Source organism: Panthera pardus, unplaced genomic scaffold (assembly GCF_024362965.1).
Source record: "Panthera pardus isolate Hobbes unplaced genomic scaffold, ASM2436296v1 HiC_scaffold_24, whole genome shotgun sequence".
NCBI lineage: Eukaryota > Metazoa > Chordata > Mammalia > Carnivora > Felidae > Panthera > Panthera pardus.
In genome coordinates, this window is record NW_026526810.1 from 38,482,324 (window position 1) to 38,507,560 (window position 25,237).

At 35.4% G+C, this 25,237-nt stretch overlaps 1 protein-coding gene across 2 annotated transcripts in view; it reads right to left on the reverse strand.

Moving 5' to 3' along the window:
- Positions 1 to 25,237, reverse strand: part of MINDY2 (MINDY lysine 48 deubiquitinase 2) — an 81,996-nt gene that overhangs the window by 18,030 nt on the left and 38,729 nt on the right. Inside the window, exons 5-6 of one of the 2 annotated variants that reach the window (XM_019441963.2) lie at positions 19,108 to 19,210; positions 10,970 to 11,112 (exon numbers count right to left, since the gene is read on the reverse strand). The exons of the other annotated variant lie outside the window; for it this stretch is intronic. Of the exons in view, the coding sequence (XP_019297508.1) occupies positions 10,970 to 11,112; positions 19,108 to 19,210 (246 nt within the window). The remainder of the gene's footprint in view (positions 1 to 10,969; positions 11,113 to 19,107; positions 19,211 to 25,237) is intronic. 2 annotated transcript variants of the gene reach the window in all.

The following is a 25,237-nucleotide window of genomic DNA, read 5'->3' on the forward strand; positions in this document are numbered from 1 at the left end:
CTGGAAAACAGTATGGAGGTTCCTCAAAAAGTTAAAAATAGAACTTCCCTACAATCCAGCAATTACAGTACTAGGTACTTATCCAAGGGACACAGGTGTGCTATTTCAAAGGGGCACATGCACCCCAATGTTTATAGCAGCTCTATCGACAATAGCCAAAGTATGGAAAGAGCCCAAATGTCCACTGACAGATGAATGGAAAATGAAGATGTGGTATATATATATATATATATACAATGGAGTTATTACTCGACAACCAAAAAGAATGAAATCTTGCCATTTGCAATAATGTGGATGGAACTAGAGTGTAATATGCTAAGTGAAATTAGTCAGAGAAAGACAAATATCATATGACTTCACTCATATGTGGAATTTAAGATATCAAACAGATGAACAAAAGGGGAGGGAAGCAAAAATAATAGAAAAACAGGGAGGGAACAAAACATAAGAGAGTCATAAATCTAGAGAACAAATTGAGGGTTGCTGGAGGGGTTGTGGGTGAGGGGATGGGCTAAATGGGCAAGGGGCATTAAGGAAGACACTTGTTGGGATGAGCACTGGGTGTTATATGTAGGGGATGAATCACTGGGTTCTACTACTAAAATAATTTTTGCACCGTATGCTAACTAACAGGGATGTAAACTTGAAAAAAAAAAATTAAAACAAACAAAGAAAACTAGGCAATTGGATCACCAAAGACAGAATGAAAAACTATTTTATCTCAAATACCCTGATAGGGGTGCCTGGGTGGCTCAGTCGGTTAAGCGTCTGACTTTGGCTCAGGTCATAATCTCACAGTTTGTGGGTTCAGGCCCCATGTCAGGCTCTGGGCTCTGTGCTGACAGCTCAGAGCCTGAAGCCTGTTTTAGAGTTTGTGTTTCCCTCTCTCTGCCCCTCCCGTTTGTTCTCTCTCTCTCTCTCTCTCTCTCTCTCTCTCTCAAAAATAAACATTTAAAATAGCCTGATAAATTAGTTCTATACAGACTATGATTTACTTGTATTAACAACATACATGAAAATGTCATCATAATTTGTAAATTGATAAAATAGAAGAAAACTTGTCAAATGTATAAACAAATTAATTATGTAATTCCAGCTTTAAATATGGTGGAAAGCACTGCCAAATATATTTTAATTTTTTTTTAATGTTTTTATTTATTTTTGAGACAGAGAGACAGAGCATGAGTAGGGGAGGGGCAGAGAGAGAGGAAGACACAGAATATGAAGCAGGCTCCAGGCTCTGAGCTGTCAGCACAGAGCCCAACGGGGGCGGACTGTGAGATCATGACCTGAGCTGAAGTGGGACGCTTAACCAACAAGCCACCCAGGCGCCCCAACACTGCCAAATATTTGGTTGACAAGCTTGGATTCAAATTACTTAATGTCTTTGGGCTCTTCTTTTCTTTATTATGAAGTGATATAGAGTAGGTTTAACCAGAAAATTTCTAAGATATTTTATAAATTGAAAGAACTTTACTTCTACTTAACAAGCATCTCTCTCGTCTACAAATAGCTTTCTTATCCATCCAGAGAGGCAGAGCTGTTGAGTGTGGGCTTGAAAGTCAGACTGGAGGTGCTTACACTCTGAATGGTCTCGGGCAAGTTACTTAGTGCCTTTAAGCTTATTCATTCAGTTGTAAAGTGGGAGTAATAACATCGACTCCTCAGAAGCTGTGAAAATTAAATGAGATAATACATGTAAAGTGTTTAGCACAATGCAAGGCACATAATGCTAGTTGAATATAAGATTCAATTCATGAATACCACCTAAATCTATCTCAAAATTTCTGTAGCTATCACCTTTTCCTGTCTCCCATTTAGGAGAAAATCTCTCTGCCTACACTGTAAAATCTATCACCTATCTTAGTCTGTTTCTACATTCCTCACCCCCACCCCCCTTAAAAATTTTTTTTAATGTGACAATTTTTGATGTATCAGCCACCTTTAAAAAAAAAAAAACTAGGGCGCCTGGGTGGCTCAGTCAGTTAAGCGTCTGACTGCGGCTCAGGTCACGATCTTGTGGTCTGTGAGTTCGAGCCCCGCGTTGGGCTCTGTGCTGACTGCTCAGAGCCTGGAGCCTGTTTCAGATTCTGTGTCTCCCTCTCTCTCTGACCCTGCCCCGCTCATGCTCTGTCTCTCTCTGTCTCAAAAATAAATAAACGTTAAAAAAATTTTTTTAAAAAACAAACTAAATTTTGGGGTATGTGGGTGGCTCAGTTGGTTAAGCGTCCAACTTTGGCTCGGGTCATGATCTTGCAGTTCATGAGTTCTACCCCACATCAGGCTCTGTGCTGACAGCTCAGAGCTTGGAGCCTACTTCAGATTCTGTGTCTCCCTCTCTCTGCTCCTTCCCCTGCTCATGCTCACACTCAGTTTCTCTCTCTCTCTCTCAAAAATAAACATTAAAAAAATTTTTTTTAAATTTTTTTTTTAACATTTATTTTTGAGAGAGAGAGAGAGACAGAGCATGAATGGGGGAGGGGCAGAGAGAGAGGGAGACACAGAATCGGAAGCAGGCTCCAGGCTCTGAGCCATCAGCCCAGAGCCCGACGCGGGGCTCGAACTCACAGCCCACGAGATCGTGACCTGAGCTGAAGTCGGACGCTTAACCAACTGAGCCACCCAGGCGCCCCTAAAAATTTTTTTAAATAACTAAATTTAAAAAATCCTAAATTAATTGAATTTTTACTTCAACGTAGCCTTCTATGGAAAAAGACAAATCCCAGTATAGTCTTAGTCAAAAAGAACAGAGAATAGATTTATTTAATATGGCCTTAGCACTTATTTAGAACTGTATCTCCTCCTAAACTACTTTTTGCTTCTTATCCCTAAATGTAAAGTAAAAATGCAAACAAACAAAAGCCAACCCCAAAAACCCTGGTTTTGATATACTCCAGAGATGTCAGTAATTAAAACCAAGAGGTACAATAAACAGTTATGAATATAAAAGACATGGATATGAAGGCTGACATGGATAAGGGATGATTAAGAGGACGTCACAAAAAAAAAAAAAGAGGGTGTCATGATGGGGAAAGAACTACACAGATGTCATTATATAAACCAAAGATCTAGAAGCCAAGTGATCTATAAACACCCAAGGAATTAGTAGTTTACCTTACTCAAGAGCAAGCAGAATGGAGAAGGATCATAAGAATAAAATGGAATAATTAAATCTTAGGTATATAATTATATATATAAGAATCTAAAAGTCATGATTATATAGACAATATGAAAAGCAAAAGAGACCTACAAAGGTCTGTTTCTACTAAAGAGGTAGTTTATTTACAACTCATTTTTATACTTTCAAATTTCTTGCCTGGATAAAAAAGTCACCTTACTACCTGGAACCACAGGAATGGCACTGAAAGCATCTGCTCTCTCACTAGGGTGGGTCTCTTCCTGCTGCTTTCAGATCCTAATCTAGTTATGCTGATGAAAAGCAAAGATCTTCATAGGATCACATACTCAAAATACGGATTTGCCAAGATGATCTGCCCAGTTTAGTTGTGTACAAGATTAAGTGGTAGTACATGGAGCAAGGTAACATAAGAGATAGCAGAAATTGGGGGGATATAGGTTACTTGTTCCTGATGGACCTGATGGATGAGGGATGAAGAGTTTAATGAAGGAATCACGGAGAGTGTTATTACAACAAATAACTAACAAGAGCTGTACTTGATTACTTTGCTAGCAACAGGAATAAACAGCAAAGGTACTTGTCCAGGACTCAGTAATGGTAAATCACAAAACTAGGAATGATAAGAGGACTTTCCAGTAACAGGAAGTCAATTAATATCTATGGTTAGGGAAAATGTCATGAGAAGCTATGCAATAAAAACCATAGATCATGTTATGTTAGATAGTTGGGAAGTGTAAGGTCGATTAGTAGACAGTATTCAGGAAAAAAAATATATCAATTTGACTAACCCATCTATTGTGACTGTGCAATGGCAGAAGGCCTAATAAATAGTCTATGAATATGGAATCATAAAGTTAGTAAAGAGAGAATACTTTGTCGAGGTACAGGTTTTAGAAATATCTATAGTCTTCAATGCTTTACATAGAGTCATCAAAAAGTTTAACCTAACAGAGAATTTGTCCCTGCCTCTATTCAGTGCCTAAAAAGAGGAGTCAGAACAAGGATGAATACTAGAGACATTAAATACTAGAGACATTAAATACTAGAGACATATACCTTCCCTGTGGTCAAATAAAAGTCCTAGATCATATGTCTCTAGAGTTTGAAAGACTTTAAATGAAAAAAGATTTTTACACATCAATTAGAGTTTAGTAAATTCCTAAAGAAATAGTACAATCAATAAAACAATTGTAGATGACAACCTTTCCTAGGTAATCCTTTGCCCTGCCAACACGGACTTCCTCCTTGTAGAGCTTGGTCCGGGGATGATAACGGCATATGATATGACAGGGGTATCAGAAAGCATAAAGACCCTTTCTGCAAATCATAGTAAAAAATAAGCCCCACAAATAACAGAGTTACAGACATGTATGACATTACCAATTTATTATTGGCATTTATATAAATAGTTTAATACTCCACAATTTATTATTATAGGCTCCTAGTTATAGACACCATTTATCTGTAGTAGAAAGTATTCTATCCCTGTGTTAAATTTATTTTTTGTTTAAAGTATACCTGGAATTCTGTGGGATCAACTGTATTTATATTATAGGTATTCCAAAGAGTTCACAGGGGTAGGAAGATGAGAAATGATCATTAAATATGAATGCATAAAATGGCCCTAAAATCTAAGGGTCTTCAAAAGTGAAATGTCATGAAGACCTAATGTAGTATTAAAAGCAGCCATATCTTATTTGAAAAAGCAGCTTTATAATTTTTCCTTGCTTATATCCTTATTAGATCAGACTCCCTGGGGCTCAAATTTATAAAGAACTACAGAAATTCTAACAACCCAGGAATTAGTGGTAGAGAATAATAGTTTCAATGCTGAACAGGTTTAATAGAACAAGGTCACAATCTTATATCCTATTTCCTTCTCAAGCTAATGGATGCCATGATGGAGGAATGCCTTTCCTAAACTTTATATTAAGTATTCTATTTTAGGGCTTTTAGCTCTACACCAACAGCCGAAGAAATGTTATAGATTTTGTTGTAAATCAGTTAATCAGCCATTGGGTCAATGAGGAGGGAAAATGTCTCAGACTCTTACAAAGAATGTACTCATTAGGTACTCTGCCAGATGTAAAGCAGTGTCTTATTTATAGACACTCATGATTGGAAAGATAGTTTAATGGGAATACAGGAAATAGGACTGAGAGGAGTATAATGAGACATAAATAAATATGTTCACAGGCCCGTAAGATTCCTAGAAAACACAAAATTTGCATGATATTAAATTAGACTTACTTCACTAAATGTATGTTCCTTCATTAGACCCTGGTTTGAACAAACCATCTATAAAGCCATTTGAAAGACAAATGGGAGACTTGAATATGGCTTGGGTATTAGATAATACTAAAAATAATAGTTAATTTTGTTAGATGCAGTAATGGTACTGTGATTTGAAAGAAAAATGTCCTTGTTTAGACATGTATATTGAAATATAAGCAAAAATACAAAAATAGATGAAAACAGTAAATGTCAAAATTGTTGAAACTGATCAGTATAATAGGCACACATTAAATTAGTCTCATTTTTCTCTAAGTTTTCAGTTTTTCATAATAAAAAGCAAAAACAATGTTACAGTTTCAGTTTGGTGGTCACTATAGTAAAAAAGGGAAAGTAATTATTTCCCTTAGTGACTGGCCACCAAGATTGTTGTTCCAATTTATTTCTTCTGTAAAAACAGGATTACCTTAGTAGAGAATGATGTTCCTCAATTCCTTTGCTTTTCTATTCTTTATTGTACCCACTTAAAGTCCCAAATGTAGAATAATAAACTAGCTACCTTTGCTTTGCCTATACTCTGATGAATACGTCTACAGAAAAATCATCCAGGAGGCATATTCACGTAATAATTACCATCCTCAATTTCTCCGGTTAGAATTTCCCCCCAGGTGCTATAAAGACTATTTCAAACTACCTCCTTCAAATCTGGAACCAAACTTACCTTCTCAGTCTTAGTAAAGGATCGTGCCTTCCAAACAACACAGAAACTAGAAGCATTCAGACAGTAGCTTTCTCTAGTTCCTGCCACCCAATCTATAAATTTACCCGTAGCTGTACTCATTGTCTATTCCTTCCCTCCTTTACAATGAACAGATCTCTTTTTCAATCACGGGTTAATCCCCTTTACCTGTGAAAACTTCTATCCTATCTCACCTTCTTAGGGGCCTTCTAACATCAATTATCTCCTCTCCTGAATCTTCAAGCTTTCTCACTCTATTGAGTCCAAACATGACCAAGTCTCTCACATGAAAAAAACAAAAACAGGGGCGCTTGGGTGCCTTAGTCGATGAAGCGTCTGACATCGTTTCAGGTGAAGATCTCATGGTTTATGAGTTCGAGCCCCGCATTGGGCTCTGTTCTGACAGCTCAGAGCCTAGAGCCTGCTTTGGATTCTGTGTCTCCCTCTTGCCCTTTGCCCCTCCCCTGCTCGCACTCTGTCTCTCTCTCTCAAAAATAAACATTAAAAAATTTTTTTAAAGACACAAAAAACAAAACAAAAAAACCCTCTGGATTCCATATGCCACTACAGCTATGAGCCATTATGTCTATGCTCCCACACAGTTTCAAATAGTTTCCTATAATCCGTTTCTAGTTCCTGACATTCCAATCACCTAACCAATTCAAATTGAGTTTTTCCTGCTACCATTCTCTAAAAGATACCAATGAAATCCATCACCAATGGACAGGTTCCCCCCCAGTGTTCTCATGTTTCTCATCCTCTCAACAGCAGTTAACAAGTGAGATCTCTGTTCTTGAAATACTCTCTCCCCATTGGCTTACATGATACCATACTCTTCAGATTTTCCTTTTCTTTTTTTCTTTCTCTGTCTCCTTTGCTAGTTCATATTCCTTTAGTTGATCCTTAAATGTTGGCACTCCTTAAATCTCTGTCCTAAGCCTTCTCTTTTCTTCTCTTCTGTATTTACCTTGTGAATCTCATCCTTTCCCCAAATTACCATTTATACCCCAAAATTATTCCAGTCTTGAACCATTTACCCAACATTTCCACTTGGAGGAATGCCTTGGAAGCAGCTCTAACAGTTCCAAGGCTGATTTCATGATGTTTCTCTTCTCCTCATCCAGTGTTCTCTGGAACACCACCATTTATCCAGTTCTTCATGCTCAGAATCCAGAAAACATTCTTTCTTATTTTTTATATCGTAATCACCAAATCTGGTTGATTATATCTCCTAAATGTCTATGGAATCTTTCTACTCTCCATTTCTTTACCATCCTCGTCCAAGTCAGTATAACATCTTACTTGGCCCTGCACAATAGACTCCTAACTGAATCCACATCCACACTTGCCTCGAAGTCCAAAGCACCTTAATGTTGTACAAGGGGGGAGGGGGGGGCAGGAAGATAACACATCATCTTTGAAACACTGTTTAGCCACAAAAGAAGGTTCCCTGAGAAAAACGTGGAAGCAGAGAAACAGAATGTACACATTCTATGAGTTATCATTATCTCACAGAAATGTATACCTAGTTCAGAAATAGACACATGGTAGAAAGTCTTGAGGGGAGGCATCCCTCCCCCAACCACATAGGAACAGTGGGAATACCTAGCTTGACTAGTAAAGGACTTCTGGTCAGGGACATGGCCTTGATAGAAAAGAGAAAAACATCTACAGTTCCATCTGGAGAGGCTGCATAACCACCACCAATAACAGCCAGAGATCTTATTTTCCCATTGAACTATCTCACTCCTGCTAAGCCAAAAAAAAAAAAACAAAAAACAAAAAACAAAAAACCACAAAGAACCACTAGACCATCAGGAGACCAAGATGTGTTTCTCTTCTTAACTCAGGACTATATACAAGGTCTGGTACTTACCTATCTCTTTACCCTTATACCATGCCTCTTATTTTCTATGCTTCATACAGGCCTTCTTATAATTCCTTAAAGAGTTCTTTCCTTTCTCAGGGCCTTTGCACACAGGTTTTATATGCTTAGTTAATCCTTTTTTTTTTTTGCTAACTGGTTAAACTAAAAGATTCATTTTTCAGTTTAAATGTTACCTTCTCAAGGAAGTTTTTCTTGACATCCCAACTCGGTTCTAAGTCCTGATAAAGGCACCCACAGCATGTTTATGTACCCGTTACATAGTATACCTCAATAGAAATAATAACTATTTGTACAATTATTTAACATATGTTTCTTGGCAAACTAGGAGGTGCTTAAATGGTAGGATCCAAAGCTGCCCTGCTCAGGCTGCAGTCCTAGTACCGGCTGAGCACCCAGACAGAATCATGTTTAATAAATATTTGACATAATCAGGCTTGATAGATATTTGTAAATGAATGAAGTGTGGACTTGAAGACATCAGATAAAGCAAGACAACTAAGCACTATATACTACCTAGCAATAATTCTGATTCTGAGGTTTTGGGGCCTTAAATTTCTGAAAAGCATGGATGATTCTGGGCTTGTACCTAGCACACATACGCCTCAATTGTGGGAGCAATACAAATGAATGCCTGCTATAACTAATAAAACAGGAAGCTAGGGCTTTAGAGTATTTTTTTAATTAAAAATTTTAATTCCAGTATAGTTAACACACAGTGTTACATTAATTTCAGGTATACAATATAGTGATTCAACAGTTCCATATATTACTGCTTAGAGCATTCTTATATAAGCAAACAGAACATTATTTTACACCACTTTGTGCAATTCATTGATTAAAGTGTTGAAGGAAATATGAAGACTTGATTTCCGACTTCAAATCAGCTTACTTTCATTTAGAGAAAGAAGGCACATTTGCAGGAAAAGAAAACTGACTGCACATTTAAATCACCTGGGGAGCATTTAAAAAATACAGATGCTTAGGCCCTACCTCCAGACAGTCTGACTTAATTGAATTGGTGATGGGCTCTTGGGCATTGGTTATTTTTTAAAAAGCTTCCAGGTAGTTCTAGCATACAATCTGGTTGAGAACCACTGGTTTAAGGAGTGAATTTGAAATGCTGCTTTTTTTTTTATTAAAAAAATTTTATTTTAATGTTTATTTATTTTTGAGAGAGAGCACAAGTAGGGTTGGGGCCGAGAGATGAAGACATAGAATCTTTTTTTTTTTTTTAATGTTTATTTTTGAGAGACAGAGACAGAGCATGAGCGGGAGAGCGGCAGAGAGAGGAGACACAGAATTGAAGCGGGCTCCAGGTTGTGAGCTGTCAGCACAGAGCCTGATGTGGGGCTCAAATTCACAAACCATGAGATCATGACCTGAGCTGAAGTCGTACACTTAACCAATTGAGCCACCCAGAGGCCCTGGGAGACACAGAATCTTAAGCAGGCTCCAGGCTTCGAGCTGTCAGCCAGAGGGCTGGCTGACACAGGGCTCGAACCCGTGAACCATGAGATCATGACTTGGGTTGAAGTTGGACACTTAACTGACTGAGCTACCCAGGCGCCCATGAAATGTTTCTTTTATAAACATTTTTTTTTAATGTTTGAGAGAGAGAGAGAGAGAGAGAGAGCAAGCAGGGGAGGGGCAGAGATAGATGGAGACACAGAATCCAAACTAGGCCCCAGGCTCTGAGCTGTCAGCACAGGGCCCAATGCAGGGCTTGAACTCATGGACTGTGAGATCATGAACTGAGCTGAAGTCAGTTAAGTGTCCCACTCTTGATTTTGGCTCAGGTCATGCATGATCTCATGGTTTGTGAGATCAAGCCCCACACAGGGCTCCGTGCTGACAGTGCTTGAGATTCTCTCTCTCCCTCTCTCTCTGCCCCCTCCCCTGATCTCTCTCTCTCTCAAAATAAATTAAAAATAAACTTAACGAAAAAGGATAGGTGAAATATGGATAGGCTAAAAGGAATGAGATCTCTTCAAATAGGAATTAAGAAGAAATGATAGTAAAAGTGCAGAAATGGGAAAGTATAAAGTGTGTACGAAGATAGAGGAATTAAAAAAATTTTTTTTAATGTTTATTCGTCTTTGAAAGAGAAAGACAGGGTGTGAATGGGGGAGGGGCAAAGAGAGAGGGAGACACAGAATCTGAAGCAGGCTCCGAGCTGTCAGCACAGAGCCCAACATGGGCCTCAAACTCACAGACCTTGAGATCATAACCCAAGCTGAAGTCAGATGCTTAACCAATTGAGCTACCCAGGCACCCCAAACATACAGGATTATTAATGAGCAGACACACTATATGGCTGAAGCTAAGTGTTGGCAAAAGAGGATAGTAGAAAATACCTTGCATTTTTATGCTCTAGGCACTGAATGCTACTGAACATTTTTGGTATATTACAGACATGATCAGGGCAGTATCCTACCACAGAAGCCTCCCTATAAGTTGATAAACTCCTCATTGGTAGCAGGTGTAAAAATGGAAGAGATGGATGAAGAGATAACAAAAAGGATAAACCAGTAAGATTTTTGGCAGAGCCATAAATGGCATAAGAAGAATTTAAAGTCACACTGATAACTTTAATAATAGTAAACACCATCATAAAGCCAGATCCTATTCTTCTAACCTCCTTTAACCCTCAAATATACACACCCATCATTACCAGCAATCCTAGTTCTATTTCTAAGGTTTATGTTTATTTTTTTTCCTAGGAAATAATACTTTTTAATGCAGTAATCTGTGAAAAAGGGATTGAGACTTAAAACAAAAGCTGATTTGAAGTAACACTTAGATTGTGAATCCATTGCATCCTAAAGGAGTATTTAATAATTACCTTCATAATCTGATGAATAAAAGAATATTATGCTGAATTTGTTTTTATTTTGAAGTAGATCATAAGACATCTCTAAATCCAGCTTCTTTAATTTAGAATAACAATTAAATAGCTATTTCTATATCATACCTTGTATTTGGTCATGGTGCTAAAATGATTATTCCGAAAGAACACACAAAGTTCTCCTTCCTGAACCGTTGAAGTTAGTTCACATAATCCATGGTATGTCAGTTGAGTGGCTGTGTTATTTAGAAACTGCTCAGCTACAAAGCCTATGGAACCAATGCATAGTATTAGATGGAAGAATAATTTCAAAATTAATAAGTTTTTTTTCTATTTACATTGTGTTCCAAGTATGAAGAATGGCCAATCAAAGTAAGATTCTCCCTAGTATAACATGATTGACTCCAAATTGAAGATTCTTCTTTCTAATTTTGGTATGGAAGATGTGTCTATAGACATTCTCCATCGCAAAGAAACAGTTATGTGAAATTCTTTTTAACAATAAATGTATTTACTAATACTTCACCTACTTCCAAAAAGGATTTCAGGCACTATTAATAAAAGATAGAGACACAATAAAACTAAAAATCATTCAAACAAATAAGAAGGCAAGAATTAGCAATTTAAAAAGTAGGTAGGAATGAAAGATGTATATCAGTAGCTACTTTCCCAATGGAAAGATGTTTAGAAATTAAAAGTAGCCTTAACAAATTGAGTTGGTTTTAAGATGTTAACAAAGATCCCAGATAATTCTCAGTTCACAAACTGTTCAGTTTTTGCCTTAAAAAACTAAAAGTAGGTGTGAGACCAAACAGAAAACACTGAGATAACTGATGCCAGTTTTATCCTAATAGCCTCCAAACTTACACCACTCATTATGTAGCTATATCAAGGTCAAAGACAGACATGATCGTTATTGTTTTCAAAACATATGAAATATAAAGTTTCTGGGGTTTAGCTGATCTTCATTATTTGTGCACTTTCATATTTGCAAACTCACCTACTAACTAAAATTTATTTATAAATACAAAATCAGTACTTGCTATGCTTTCAGGGTCAATCTTGGATATGTGCAAAGTGGCAAAAATTTGAGTCACTCAAGGCACACATTCTCCACTGAGATCAAAAAAGGCAGCATTCTGCTTCTTGTTTCAGGTTTCTTACCAAAACAGACTCCTCACCATCTAGTAGGTGTGCTTTCTTGGGGTGATTTTTACTGTGTGAAATGGCCCCCAAGCATACTGCTGAACGTGCTGGGTACTGTTCCTAAGTGCACAAAGGCTGTGACATATCTTACAGAGAAAACACATATTTTTGCAGATTCATTCAGGCATGAGTTATAGTGCTGTTGGCCATGAATGTAATGTTAATGAATCAACAATATGTATTAAATAAGGTGTCTCTAAACAGAAACACAAATAAAACAAGGTATGCATTTATTGATTAGTTGATGAAAATCTTGTGACCAGAGGCTCACAGGAACCTAATCTTCTGTTTCCCCTAGGAGCAGTGGTTCAGTATTCACTAATTCAGTGTTCATAGACACTTTATAGAACATAACTACCAGGACTAATGAGAATCTGTATAAATATTTTAAAAGGGTTCTTTCCTTCTTTCTCTTTCTTCATCCTTTTGCTCCCTTCTTTTAATAAGGAATGTCTCAGAAGCAATGAGGGTACGGGTGCGGTGGAAGAGAATGCCCTAAACAGTTTTGTAAGTGGGCAGGGAGGTACAGATATAGGAAGGAAAGATGAACTTATGTTAAGAAACTGACACGTCAACAAGAAATTGAAAATAAACTTGGGTAGGGCCAGAGGCAGCTGGATAACATAGGTTTATTCCACTCCCTCTCCATCCCTCACCCTTACTGCCCAGCTATAGCATTTCAAGCTGCAAAGTGAGTGTAAAAAGCTACCATTATATCAAACTATTCCAAGGAATTGGTTAAGGTCGGAGGGGAAGTGCAAAAAGTTATACAGGAGGCCCCGGCCAAAGGAAATTTATAGCCCATTAGTAACTTCTTGGGTTTATACATTTAGAAGAGCTCCCCTCTTCCATTATTATCATTACTTTGCCCAGTACTAAGTTACTGGGTAGAATGCATTAGTTATATACTAAAGCACTTGCTATATAATAGTCTTAGTTTTAAGCACTATACCTATGCTGAGAAGTACCACTGTTCTATATAATACATATTTTATATAATATGTGTAATGCTTCCTTCAGAAAGATATTTATGAATGCTCCTCCCACAACTCACACAACGTCCTCTCTACAAATCCCTTTCAAAAAGATACAAAAATTCAGTGGAGATTACTGAACTCACAACATTATTCATGTGTGTGAAATTAAATAATGCAACATTAGAAAGGTCTTTCTCAGCTACTTTATTCTACAGAATAGGACATCAGCTCAGAAAGAATACATGACTTGCTCAAGGACATAAAACTAGTTATAGCAATAGTCTATACTCTATAGTTATAGACTAGAACCCAGGAGCATTATTGGTATTAAGTTTAAAAATTTAGTGCTGATTACCATAAATACAGATTGAATTCTATTTCTCCCAAGCCATAAAGCATATCCTGATTTAGACTTATAGAGAACAATGTTTCCTAATTCCTTTACCAACTCTTAAAATGACCCCTGTGATTTTCATGGAATATTTGAAAGCCTAATCTAGTTTCAAATCTTCATAACTAATTCAACAAATTTTGGGAAACAATTCCAAGTGTTACACAGCACTTTACTTATCTGTATTGCTTTTAAAATGAAAGTTTATTTGCAACATTTAGCTTAAATTTCAATTTTAATGTTCTTGATACTATTATTGATACCAAAGGTAAAAATTAATATAATGGTAATAAGAAAAATATATTACTAAAAGTAAATTTAAGTTAAAAATTGTTTTCTTGACACTAGTTTTGAAAATACTTCTTCATTCCAGAAACTCGATACTAAATTTATCAAATTACTTTCCTCTATTACTGAAGAGTTTAGAGAACATAAAAGTACTAAGTATCTTAAAGGAACTGAAATTAGAGAGGCACTAAAATTAGGCAAAAAGGAACAAAAAGGATATAGGAGAAAAGGAAACTTGTCTTATTTTTAAATATTGACTAGATTTGGCACTAAGATTTGTGCTCAAATTTAAACTCAATCAGAACTTTGTCACAGTGATAGCTTTAAACAATGACTGCCTTTTTGGTTCATCTACTGTTGATTTTCAAAAATCAAATACATTACATCAATATTTTTTCTCAAGAGGATGGGGCAAAACAATCCCTTTTACTATGACAAATGCCCAGATTTCCATTGAAAATATAAGGGCTCATATAATTTGATGCCAGGGATGTAGTAGGGAGCCCAGAACATTCTATTGTGCCATAAAATAAGGAAGTACTCAAGAAATGAAGAGACATTATTAAAAAATATGGGGGGCTCTGGGGGACTCAGTCAGTTAAGTGTCTGACTTTGGCTCAGGTCATGATCTCACCTTCTTGACTTCAAGCCCCACATTGGGCTCTGTGCTGACAGCTCAGAGCCTGGAGCCGGCTTCAGATTCTGTATCTCCCCGTCTCTCTGTCCCTCTCCCACTTGCACTCTGTCTCTCTCAAAAATAAACATTAAAAAAAAAAGGAAAAAAAAAAAGAAAATGGGATCCAGGTTGAGAGGACTCCATTGGATATATTTGAGATAATTTTAAGCATCAAAAAGAGTAATGATAATAATGGATTAGAACACACTGAATAAAAAAGAATCCATGAGTCTACATTGATAAAAAAATTTTTTAATGGGGGAGGAGAAAACATTTATTTTTATAGAAGAATGCCAACTAACAAATGTAGAAGGAATAATAGAAATACCATAACCACTACAGTAATAGTTTATTCAGACAAGAATCAATGAATGCTCATTGTACTGGGTGAAAGATTACTAGGGAACAGGATATTAAAAGTTTCAAAGTTTCAAAGCACAACATCAGAGACTACTTATTAATTACAAAAGATAAAGGACATCTTTACAACAAAAAGATCTAGCAGATACCACCTTAATCATACTTCAACATCACCAATAATGGAAGGAGCAGACATCTTGTGCCACCTGATTTGATGCATTGGGAAAGACAGAATATCACCTATATAGTATTCCCACCAAAAATATATAACTACGGGGCGCCTGGGTGGCTCAGTCGGTTGAATGTCCGACTTTGGCTCAGGTCATGATCTCGCGGTGTGTGAGTTCAAGCCCCGCATCGGGCTCTCTGCTGACAGCTCGGAGCCTGAAGCCTGCTTCAGATTCTGTGTCTCCCTCTCTCTCTGCCTCTCCCCAACTCATGCTCTGTCTCTATCTCAAAAATAAAACATTAAAAAAAATTTTTTTTAAATATATAACTATTCTACTCATAAGTAGACAATCAAATAAATCCATAATGAGGACGATTCTACAGAAAATTGGCCTGGACTATTAACAAAAGTCAGTATCAGAGAAGACCAAAAAGAAAAAAAGAAAAAAGATTAGGAATCTGTTCTAGATTACAGGAAACTAAGTTGATTTGATAAACGATTCTTGATTAGAGCCCACAATGAAAAAACTTAAGAGCTATACAGGGCTTTATTGGGACAACAGGAAAATTAAGAATATGAACAGTATATTAGATAAAAGTACTGTATCGATCAAAAAAAAAAGTATTGAATCGATGCTAAATTTCCTGTGGTAATTTATTGTGACTACATAGGAGAATTCTTTGTTTTTAGGAGACATATGTTGAAGGACTAATGGGCAAAGTGCTGTGATATTTGTAATTAACACCCACATGGCTTAGGAAATAGTGTGTATGTATGTATGTATGTGAACAGAGAAAAAAAGCAAAACTTCAATATGTTAATAATTGGTGAATTTGGGCAAAGTGCATACATATAATCATTGTACTATTCCAACTTTTTTATGTGTTTGAGAGTTTTCAAAATAAACAGGAAAAAAATCAGTATTTAATCAGAAATAACGTGAATTCAAACTATAATCTTTAGTGTTTACGGCACATGATAAAGACTTGATAAGTATTTGAATAAATAAATATCATGGAATTATTTAAGCATTGTTTTAAACTTAGGAATAATTGTCAAAGGAAAAATTATACCTGAGAAAGCATCCGGAATTAAGTGATGAGCTCTGGTGAAGTCTAGCAGCTGCTACTGTGCTATTTTTTTCCTTATTGATTTTTGCTGCCATGCCACACCTATCATTATACCAAGGATAATGTATAATGGCAAAAAAGTACTGCCATCCAGAAGAGGTAACAAATAATATATACTCTATGTACATGTGAAAGTTCTGTACTTTTGCTTACAAGGTATTGTCATCAAAAGAAAAAAATGTTACCTGAAAGAAGGTGAAAGAATATCTAATTCTATTTAACTAACATTGCTTTTTCATCAAAAAAGAATGATAGTAAAAATATTTCTGGTGCCTGGGTGGCTCAGTCGGTTAAGCGCCCGACTTCGGCCCAGGTCATGATCTCATGGTTCGTGGGTTCGAGCCCTGCATCGGGCTCTGTGCTGACAGCTCAGAGCCTGGAGCTGGCTTATGATTCTGTATCTCCCTCTCTCTCTGCCCCTCCCCTGCTCACGCTGTCTGTCCCTGTCTCTCAAAAATAAATAAATATTAAAAAATATATATATATTTCTTTCTTGTATTCTGTACCTTATGGTGATGAAATATTTGAATTAAAAAATAAGGAGATCACCTAAGATTAAAGCTTAATACCTTTTAATAAATAAGGATTAGATATAAACTACCTCTTAGATATTTTATTGATTCAGAAGGAAAGTTACAGGTATGGGTCTAAAAGAAAAAGCAGACTCCTTCAGCTGAACACTATACCTAAGAAAATATGAAGAAGAAAACAATAGAGGAAAGCTAATTGCTACATTAAAAGTAAAAATATCCATTGTGGCCTTTTCTTTCCTATACTATTTCCTAGTGCCTATACAAGTAACCACTCGAACTGAGTAATTACTTCAGACTACACATTTGTAGTTTCTTATAAACAAAAAACTAGTTTAGCTTTTTAATTGTACTGAATTCCAAGTATAATTATTCCTTGATATAAAAATCTGATATGCAGAATTCTACCATTACAAAATTCATATATCAAGGAATCCATCAATTCTGGTACATATTACCCAAAAATTCTATAGCACTAAAGAGGATGATTCCTTCCTTGATTTTATCAAGGAGTTCTTCTCAAGTTATAACTATATAAATTAGTTATAATGGGGCACATGGGTGGCTCAGTCGGTTAAGCACCCGACTTTGGCTCAGGTCATGATCTGGTGGTTCGTGAGTCCGAGCCCCACATCAGGCTCTGTGCTGACAGCTCAGAGTCTGAAGCCTGCTTCAGACTCTGGGTCTCCCTCTCTCTCTGCCCCTCCCCTGCTCACACTTTGTCTCTATCAGGAAATGAATACACATAAAAAAAATTTTTTTTTAAATAGTTATAGTTTTTTGTAATCCTGGGGAATCAATGTTAGAGAAATAGGAACATTAGTTATAACAGCAGGTCGAGAAAAAGAAGAAGTGATAAAGGGACTGGATTTGTGTTGTTGGGGGTGCTAACGTTCACTTTGTTAATTAGTGTACTGCCTAAGTCCTACCCTAGTGACATTACAGCCTGCCTTGGGAAAATCGCTGTCAACAAGCATTCCCTACAGCTTCATACCCTATAAGCCTATTCACCAAAATATCACTTCTCTAGCTATCAATCCATCTGTTAACACTTTCTGAATCCTATTGTTCCCTAAGGTACTACAGAATAGCATATTGGAAGTTACTGAGATAGCTGGAATCTACACATGGCAATTTTCTTTATAGTCTATTTAATATTTTTAGGAATATATAGTAATGAGAGTTTGGATCAAGAATGGAAAGTTCTAGGGGCACCTGGGTGGCTCAGTTGGTTAAGTGTCCGATTTCGGCTCAGGTTATGTTCTCAGTTTGTGGGTTCGAGCTCCGTGTCAGGCTCTGTGCTCTCAGAGCCTGGAGTCTGCTTTGGATTCTGTGTCTCCCTCTGCCCCTCCCCTGCTCATTCTCAGTCTCTCTCTGTCTCTCAAAAATAAATAAACGTTAAAAAATTTTTTTTGTTAAAGAATGGAAAGTTCTAGTGAGTAGAATTTTATTAATTGGAAGTTTTTTTTTTTTAACACCTTTGGTTGCTCCCCTCGCCCCTATAATTAAACTTTGTTTCATTGGGTTGCAGTGAAAGAGTTGTCATACAAATTAGTGACTGATATTCCTGTATACTTACGTGTTTATTCCATGTAAAAATCCAAGATAAGTCTCCACTAAAATACTCTGTATTTTCTTGCTACTTACTTCTTGAATAAATGTGTTAAACTTACGGATCTATTGAGTAATATAATTAGTTGGGTTCTGATTAATCAATATAGTATGTAATTCATGTACCTATTTTCTTTTACATGTTCTATCTCTTGTAGTCACTTAATTTTTAATGTGGTGATTATAATCAACTTTTAATATACCCCATGTAAAAGAACTGTGTCTGAGCGACACAGTTTCTCCTATTTCTCGTGATTTCTCTTTCTTTTGCTTACCCTTTAAACAGAGGAGAATAGCAGCCTGAGTATTTGTGCATATTATGAGAAAGTGAAGTAGGTGGTAGGAAAGGTATATCCAAATACTATGGCTCCTTACAGCATTCTGGTTTCAAATATGCTCTTCCCTTCACTGATCAGAACACAGCTAAAAAAACATGAAACTATTTCTATACTGACAAATTTAGCAATTTTAATTAGTTAGGGACTAGGAAAACTGATGATCAGAGTATACTTTGATTTAAAATGGTGTTTTAATAAACTATATACTAAAATGAACACTTAAGCATATAATACTCATTTCAGTCAACTAGGGGATGAATTATAAAATTCACTCAGTACTCCCAAATAATAATCCTAACCCTTTTTTCAAAAAAGAGTAATTATCAATAACTCCTGGGTAATTGACCTTATCAAAGGTAACAAGTGATTCCAAAGATTTTTAGTAGAATCCAGGCCTGATTCTAGAAGTGAAAAGTGTTGTAGAAAAACATTTCACTGGTATCTCTATGAATAATTACTTCTTTGAATTCCCACAGGTAGCATCACTTGTATTTTTTAGAAGTCTTATTTATGACACTTAAAAGATATTAAATTATAAGACAAGTTATTTTGCCAAGAATATGTCAGATAATAGCAGCACTCACCCACCTTCACTAACCAGCTCACTATTGTCTGACTGCTTACAAGAGATGATCTTCTCCACTAGCTGGTTGTAGCTGCAGTTACCAACAGCTTTTACAATGTCATCAATCTAGAAAACAAATGACTGTCTCACTAATCACAATAAGATTAAAAACAATAACAAAGAAACCCCTATCATTCTTTAGGGTTTTATTCTAATATTATATTAAGTATAAAAGTATTACTTATTAAAAAAATCAACACCCAAGAGTTTCTAATTTTGTTTACATCTCACTATAACATATTATGAAAAATATTGCTTAGCTATATTTCAATTATACAAAAAATAATGAAATGGGATTATTACATGCAACTTTATTTCTTAAGTTGTAAAGATGCATTTAAGTGATTAAAATAAAAAGCAAACTATTTCAGGAGGAAAAATAAGAAAATTTCAGGGTTTTTTTCCTAAAAAATTAATATTTTGCATTTAAAACAAGGCAAATCTGAAGATATTAATTTATGGGATTCACAAAATTTTCCCATTTTATTTATTATTTAGTTCATAGCAAAGTATAGTGGAGATATGAGTAGATACAACTGTCATTTTCCTGAAGAAAAGTTAATATTATATTAATCAGGGACAGCATTTGCCTCATGAGTCTTACTTAAACTCTTTGTCTTTGGCAGTCTAGTAGAAAACTAAATGTAAAGTTTAAGCTATAGGAGAATAAAACTGGGCATCTCTACTCTCCTTCCATTATACTTTGCTTTGACTACTGAAGAAAAATAGGTTTCTGGTGGCTAAACAACTTGTTTTGATTGCCATCCCATCTGTAAAATATACTTACTTATAAACAATTTACATGTACTACTGTATTGATATATATATATATATATAATATATATACATAATAAAACAAATATAAATACGTTGACATAAAATAAGAGGGCCAATGTTTTCTTTCTATATCCAAATGATCCTTCTTAAATACTTACTCTTTGAACACCACAAGTCTTCACATATAAGTGTACAAGTGTACAAGTAATGCTCTGGACAATGGTTCTCAAACTGGGGAGCTTGTTAAAAAGATCTAAAAGAATTCCAGACTCAAGTTGCTTCTCTTCTCAGTTGTCTAAGTTTTCATTCAATTTCTGCATAGCAAAGTTTAGGAACAACTGCTCTAGGCTATGATTTCTTTGTTCCTGCAAAATTCTAGGGTGGAAAAAGCCTCTGAACCATTGTGGGATAACTGTTGAGAAGAGCAGTTAATTGAAAAAAGTCAAAGCAGGAAACTGTGAAAATTGTTATATATACATATCTTACACATTTTATGTTAAAATACGCAAAGTATTCACTTGTTAATCTTTTAATGCAGAGCCAAATAAGGCCTTTTCTTTGAAAGCAGATCTTTTGGTTATGATTCTATGTAAACAACACAAAAGAATGAGACTTCCAGTTTCGATTTAAAGTGAAAACCTAGACCCTTAAGAAGCAATTTGAGGGCACAATTCCTTTAGATTTTCATTATTTTTCTTAACACTTTTACTGTTTACAGCAATTTTTTTTAGTGACTCAACTTCATTAAGTCTTTCCAAAGAATCTGAATTTCCGATCTTAAAGAATCTAAAAAAATACATCTATAATAAATACAAAATCAATATACAAAAATCAATTATATTGCTATAGACCAGCAATAAACAATACAAAGATTTCAAGTTTTCATAGGCAGAATCTCTACATTTTTTTTTTTTAATGTTTATATACTTTTGAGAGAGAGAAAGAAAGAGAGCATGCATGAGGGCCAGGGGCAGAGAGGAGACAAAGAATCCGAAAGTGGTCAGCACAGAGCCTGACATGGGGCTGGAACTCACGAACTGCAAGATCATGACCTGAGCCAAAGTAGGAAGCTTTATTGACTGAGCCACCGAAGCGCCCCTCTATGTTAGTATTTTATTCAATTAATTCATTTGGGAGCCTTTTATGCACTATTATGTATTACATGCTGTTAGAGAAACTGCAGACTCAGCAGTGTACAAAAGAGATGGTCTATGCTTTCATAAAGTTTACATTCTAAAGACAACAAACCAAATAAACAAGACAATAAACCAAATAAACAAATATATTATATGCTAGGTAGCTATATATAGTGGTATGCAGCTGTTCTTTGTTCATTTTCAATGTTTAGTATTCCACAGTATGGATATACCATAATTTTTTATCATTCATCTTTTGATAGCTATCTAAATTGCTTTCACTTTCAGGCTAACAAATAATACTGCTATGAATATTCTTACACATTTATCCTGTTCTACACATAAAGAGTTTCTCCAGGGAATATGTCTTATCAAATTGCTAAGTCTTAGGTTATGCTTATCCTCAACTTTACTAGAGAACTCCAAACTGCTTTCCAAAGTAGAAAGTCAATTTATATTTTCATCAGTGGGAAATGAGAATTCTCTACATTTTAAATCTTCTCCAACATTTAGCACTGTAAGACATAAATATTAACCGTTCTAATGCCTGTATAGTGGTATCTTATTTTGGTTTTATTTTGCATTTCCCTGATGACTAGTTCATATGTTTACTACTTTTTTGGATATCCATTCTTGTCAAGTGCCTGTTCAAGTCATTTGCTTTTTTTTTTTTTAAATTGGATCAAAAGTCATGTGCTCTACTGAATGAGCCAGCCATACACCCCCTTCTGTTTGTCATCTTAAAATTCTTTTTGAAGAAAGTTTATCTGAAGAATTTTAGCTGTTAATCTTTATTGTATATTTACTTTATATTTTAATATTTTCCGCTCTTAGAGTGGATATATAGCTTATAAATACCTTAAAAAATATTTACTTGTAGGAGCTCTTTATACATTCTGCATGTTAGCCCTTTATTTATTTTATAAGTTATAATCATCTTCTACTCAATGACTTGCTTTTACATTTTCTTTAGGATTTCTTTAAATAATCACAAGTTCTCAATTTTAATGTAGTCATGTTTACCAATGTTCTTTATGATTAATGTATTTGTTTTAGAAATCTTTTCGTATTAAGGTCAGAAACATACTCTCAAATTTGCAGTTTTAGCTTTGACAGTTAAACATCAATGCATATGGAACAGAATTTTATTCCGTGAGTTGGGAGAAACAATTTCATTCTTTTCTAATTGGCTATCTAATTAGAAATCTGAATTGGCTACCTAACTGGCTAATTAGGCTATCTAATCTAATGGCTATCTAATTGCCTTAGCACCTTTTATTGTAAGGGCTGCCTTTCCCTTTTGCTCTACAGTGCTTATTTATCTATATATGTATAGTCTTTTTGGCTTCTCTATTCTCTGTCATTGGTCCAATTCTTAATTACAATATTTAAAATATTTCCTATCTGGGAGACCAAGTCCTCCCTGCATGTTCTGCTTCAAGAATATCACATTTTCTATTCCTGGCCCTTTGCATTTCCATATAAATTGTAGACTCCACTTGTCTCCTTCCACAACTACTCCCCATAAATCTGATGGGATTTTGTTTGGGGTTATACTGAAACTAAACTACTTTAGACAAAAAGGACATCTGTATAAATTGCCTTAAAATCTAAAATCCAAGAATAAAAACCTACATTCACATAGGTCTCTAATTTCTCTCAAATTTATAATTGTCCATACACAGGTCTTGCACATCTTTTTGTAAGATTTATTCTTAGAAACTTATGCTATTTAAATGACATATTTTTAAAATTTCGGTTTCTGTTTGTTACTTTATGTATTTGTTTTTAAAGATTTTATTTTTAAGTAATTTCCACACCCAACATGGGGCTTGAACTCACAACCCCAAGATCAAAAGTCACGTGCTCTCCCAAATGAGCCAGTCAGGCACCAACTTCTGTTTGTCATCTTAAAATTCTTTTTGAAGAGTATTTATTTGAAGAATTTTAGCTTTGTTAATCTACTTTATTATATATTTACCCTCTATTTTAATACTTTCTGCTCTTAAAGTGGATATACAGCTTATTAAGTTAATAAGCTTTTGGGGCACCTGGGTGGCTCAGTCGGTTGAGCGGCCGGCTTCAGCTCAGGTCATGATCTCACAGTCGGTGAGTTCGAGCCCCGCGTCGGGCTCTGTGCTGACCGCTCAGAGCCTGGAGCCTGTTTCAGATTCTGTGTCTCCCTCTCTCTGCCCCTCCCCCGTTCATGCTCTGTCTCTCTCTGTCTCAAAAATAAATAAACGTTAAAAAAAATAATAATAAAAAAAATTAAAAAAAATAAGCTTTTAATCTTTTCTTATTCATTAATATATTAATTTAGGGCTTTAAAAATATGGATTTAGTTATTATACAGTTTAAAACATACTCTAAGTTTCATTATGATTCTTTGAACCCAAACAATTTCTATTGTTTTTCTACTGATTTCTAGCTTAACTGCACTGTGATTAGAGGATATTTTATATTCTATATAATTTCAATCCTTAAAAATTTGTGGAAACTTGCTTTATAGCCCTGTAGTAGGTCAGTTTTTGTAAATTTCATGAATGTATATAAGTAATGTATAATCAGGTTCAAGAAAAAAACAGGAGAAAATATCACGGACAAGAGGAGACTAGGAAGATATGATGATTAAATGCAATGTAATATCCTATATTATGGAACATCAACAACACAAATTAGGAGAAAAATGGGTGAAGTGTGTGAGACCTGAAACCATAAAAATCCTAGGGGAGAACAAAGGCAGTAACCTCTTGAACATCAGCCGTAGCCATAGCCACTTCTTTCTAGATAGGTCTCCTGAGGCAAGGGAAGGGTAAGCAAAACCAAACTCTTCCTTCCACAGTGAAGGAAACACTCAACAAAACTAAAAGGCAACCTACAGAATGGGAAAAGATATTTGTAAATAACATATCTGATAAAGGGTTCGTATCCAAAATATATAAAGAAGTTATAAAACTCAATACCCCAAAAATGCAAATAAAAAATGGGCAGAAGACATGAAGAGACATTCTTCCAAAGACATACATATGGCCAACAGACACATGAAAACATGCTCACCATCACTCGTTATCAGGGAAATGCAAATCAAAACTACAATGAGTTATCACCTCACACCTGTCCGAATAGCTAAACTCAACTACACAAGAAACAACAGGTGTTGGCAAGGATGTGGAGAAAGGGGAACCCTCTTGTACTATTTGCATTCCTGATGCAGCCACTCTGGAAAACAGTATGGGGGTTCCTCAAAAAGTTAAAAATAGAGAACTACCCTACAAGCCACCAACTGCACTACTAGGTATTTATCCAAAGAATACAAAAATGTTAATTCAAAGGGATACATGAACCCTGATGTTTATAGCAGCATTATCTACACAATAGCCAAAATAGGGAAACAGCCCAAGTGTCCATCAATTGATGAACAGATAAAGAAGATGTGGTAAATATATACAATAGAATATTACTCAGCCATAAAATAAGAAATCTTGCCATTTGCAATGACATGGATAGAGCTACACAGTATAATGCTAAGTGAAATAAGCCAGTCAGGGAAAGACAAATACCTTATGATTTCACGCATCTGTGGAATTTAAGAAACAAAACAAATGAGCATACGGGGAAACAAAAAAGAAGCGAGAGGCAAACTAAGAAACAGACTCCTAATTATAGAAAACACACTGATGGTAACCAGAGGGGACGTTGGTGGGGGGACGGGTTAACTAGTTGATGGGGATTAAGGAATGCATGCATTGTGAGGAGCATTGGGTGATACATGGACATGGTAAATCGTTATACTGCACACCAGAAACTAATATTACACTGTATGCTAACTGGAATTTAAATAAAAATTTTAAAAAACAATAAAATAAATTGGTGAAGTGTGAATGAAGACTATAATATAGTTAATAGTAATGTACCAAAATTAAGTTTTGACACATGTACCAAGGTCACATAAGATTAGGAAAAATGGGGTGAAAATCATTTTTGCAAATTTCCTATAAATCTGACATTATTCAAAAATAAAAAAGTTATTAATTCTTTTTAAAAATATGCATTAATTAGGTTTTCTTTTCTGCTTCTATCAATTACAGAGAAAGATATATTAACATTTTCCAGTATGGTGATCTATTGCTATTTACAATTCTGTTAAATTTTGCTTTATGTACTTTGAGATTATGTGATT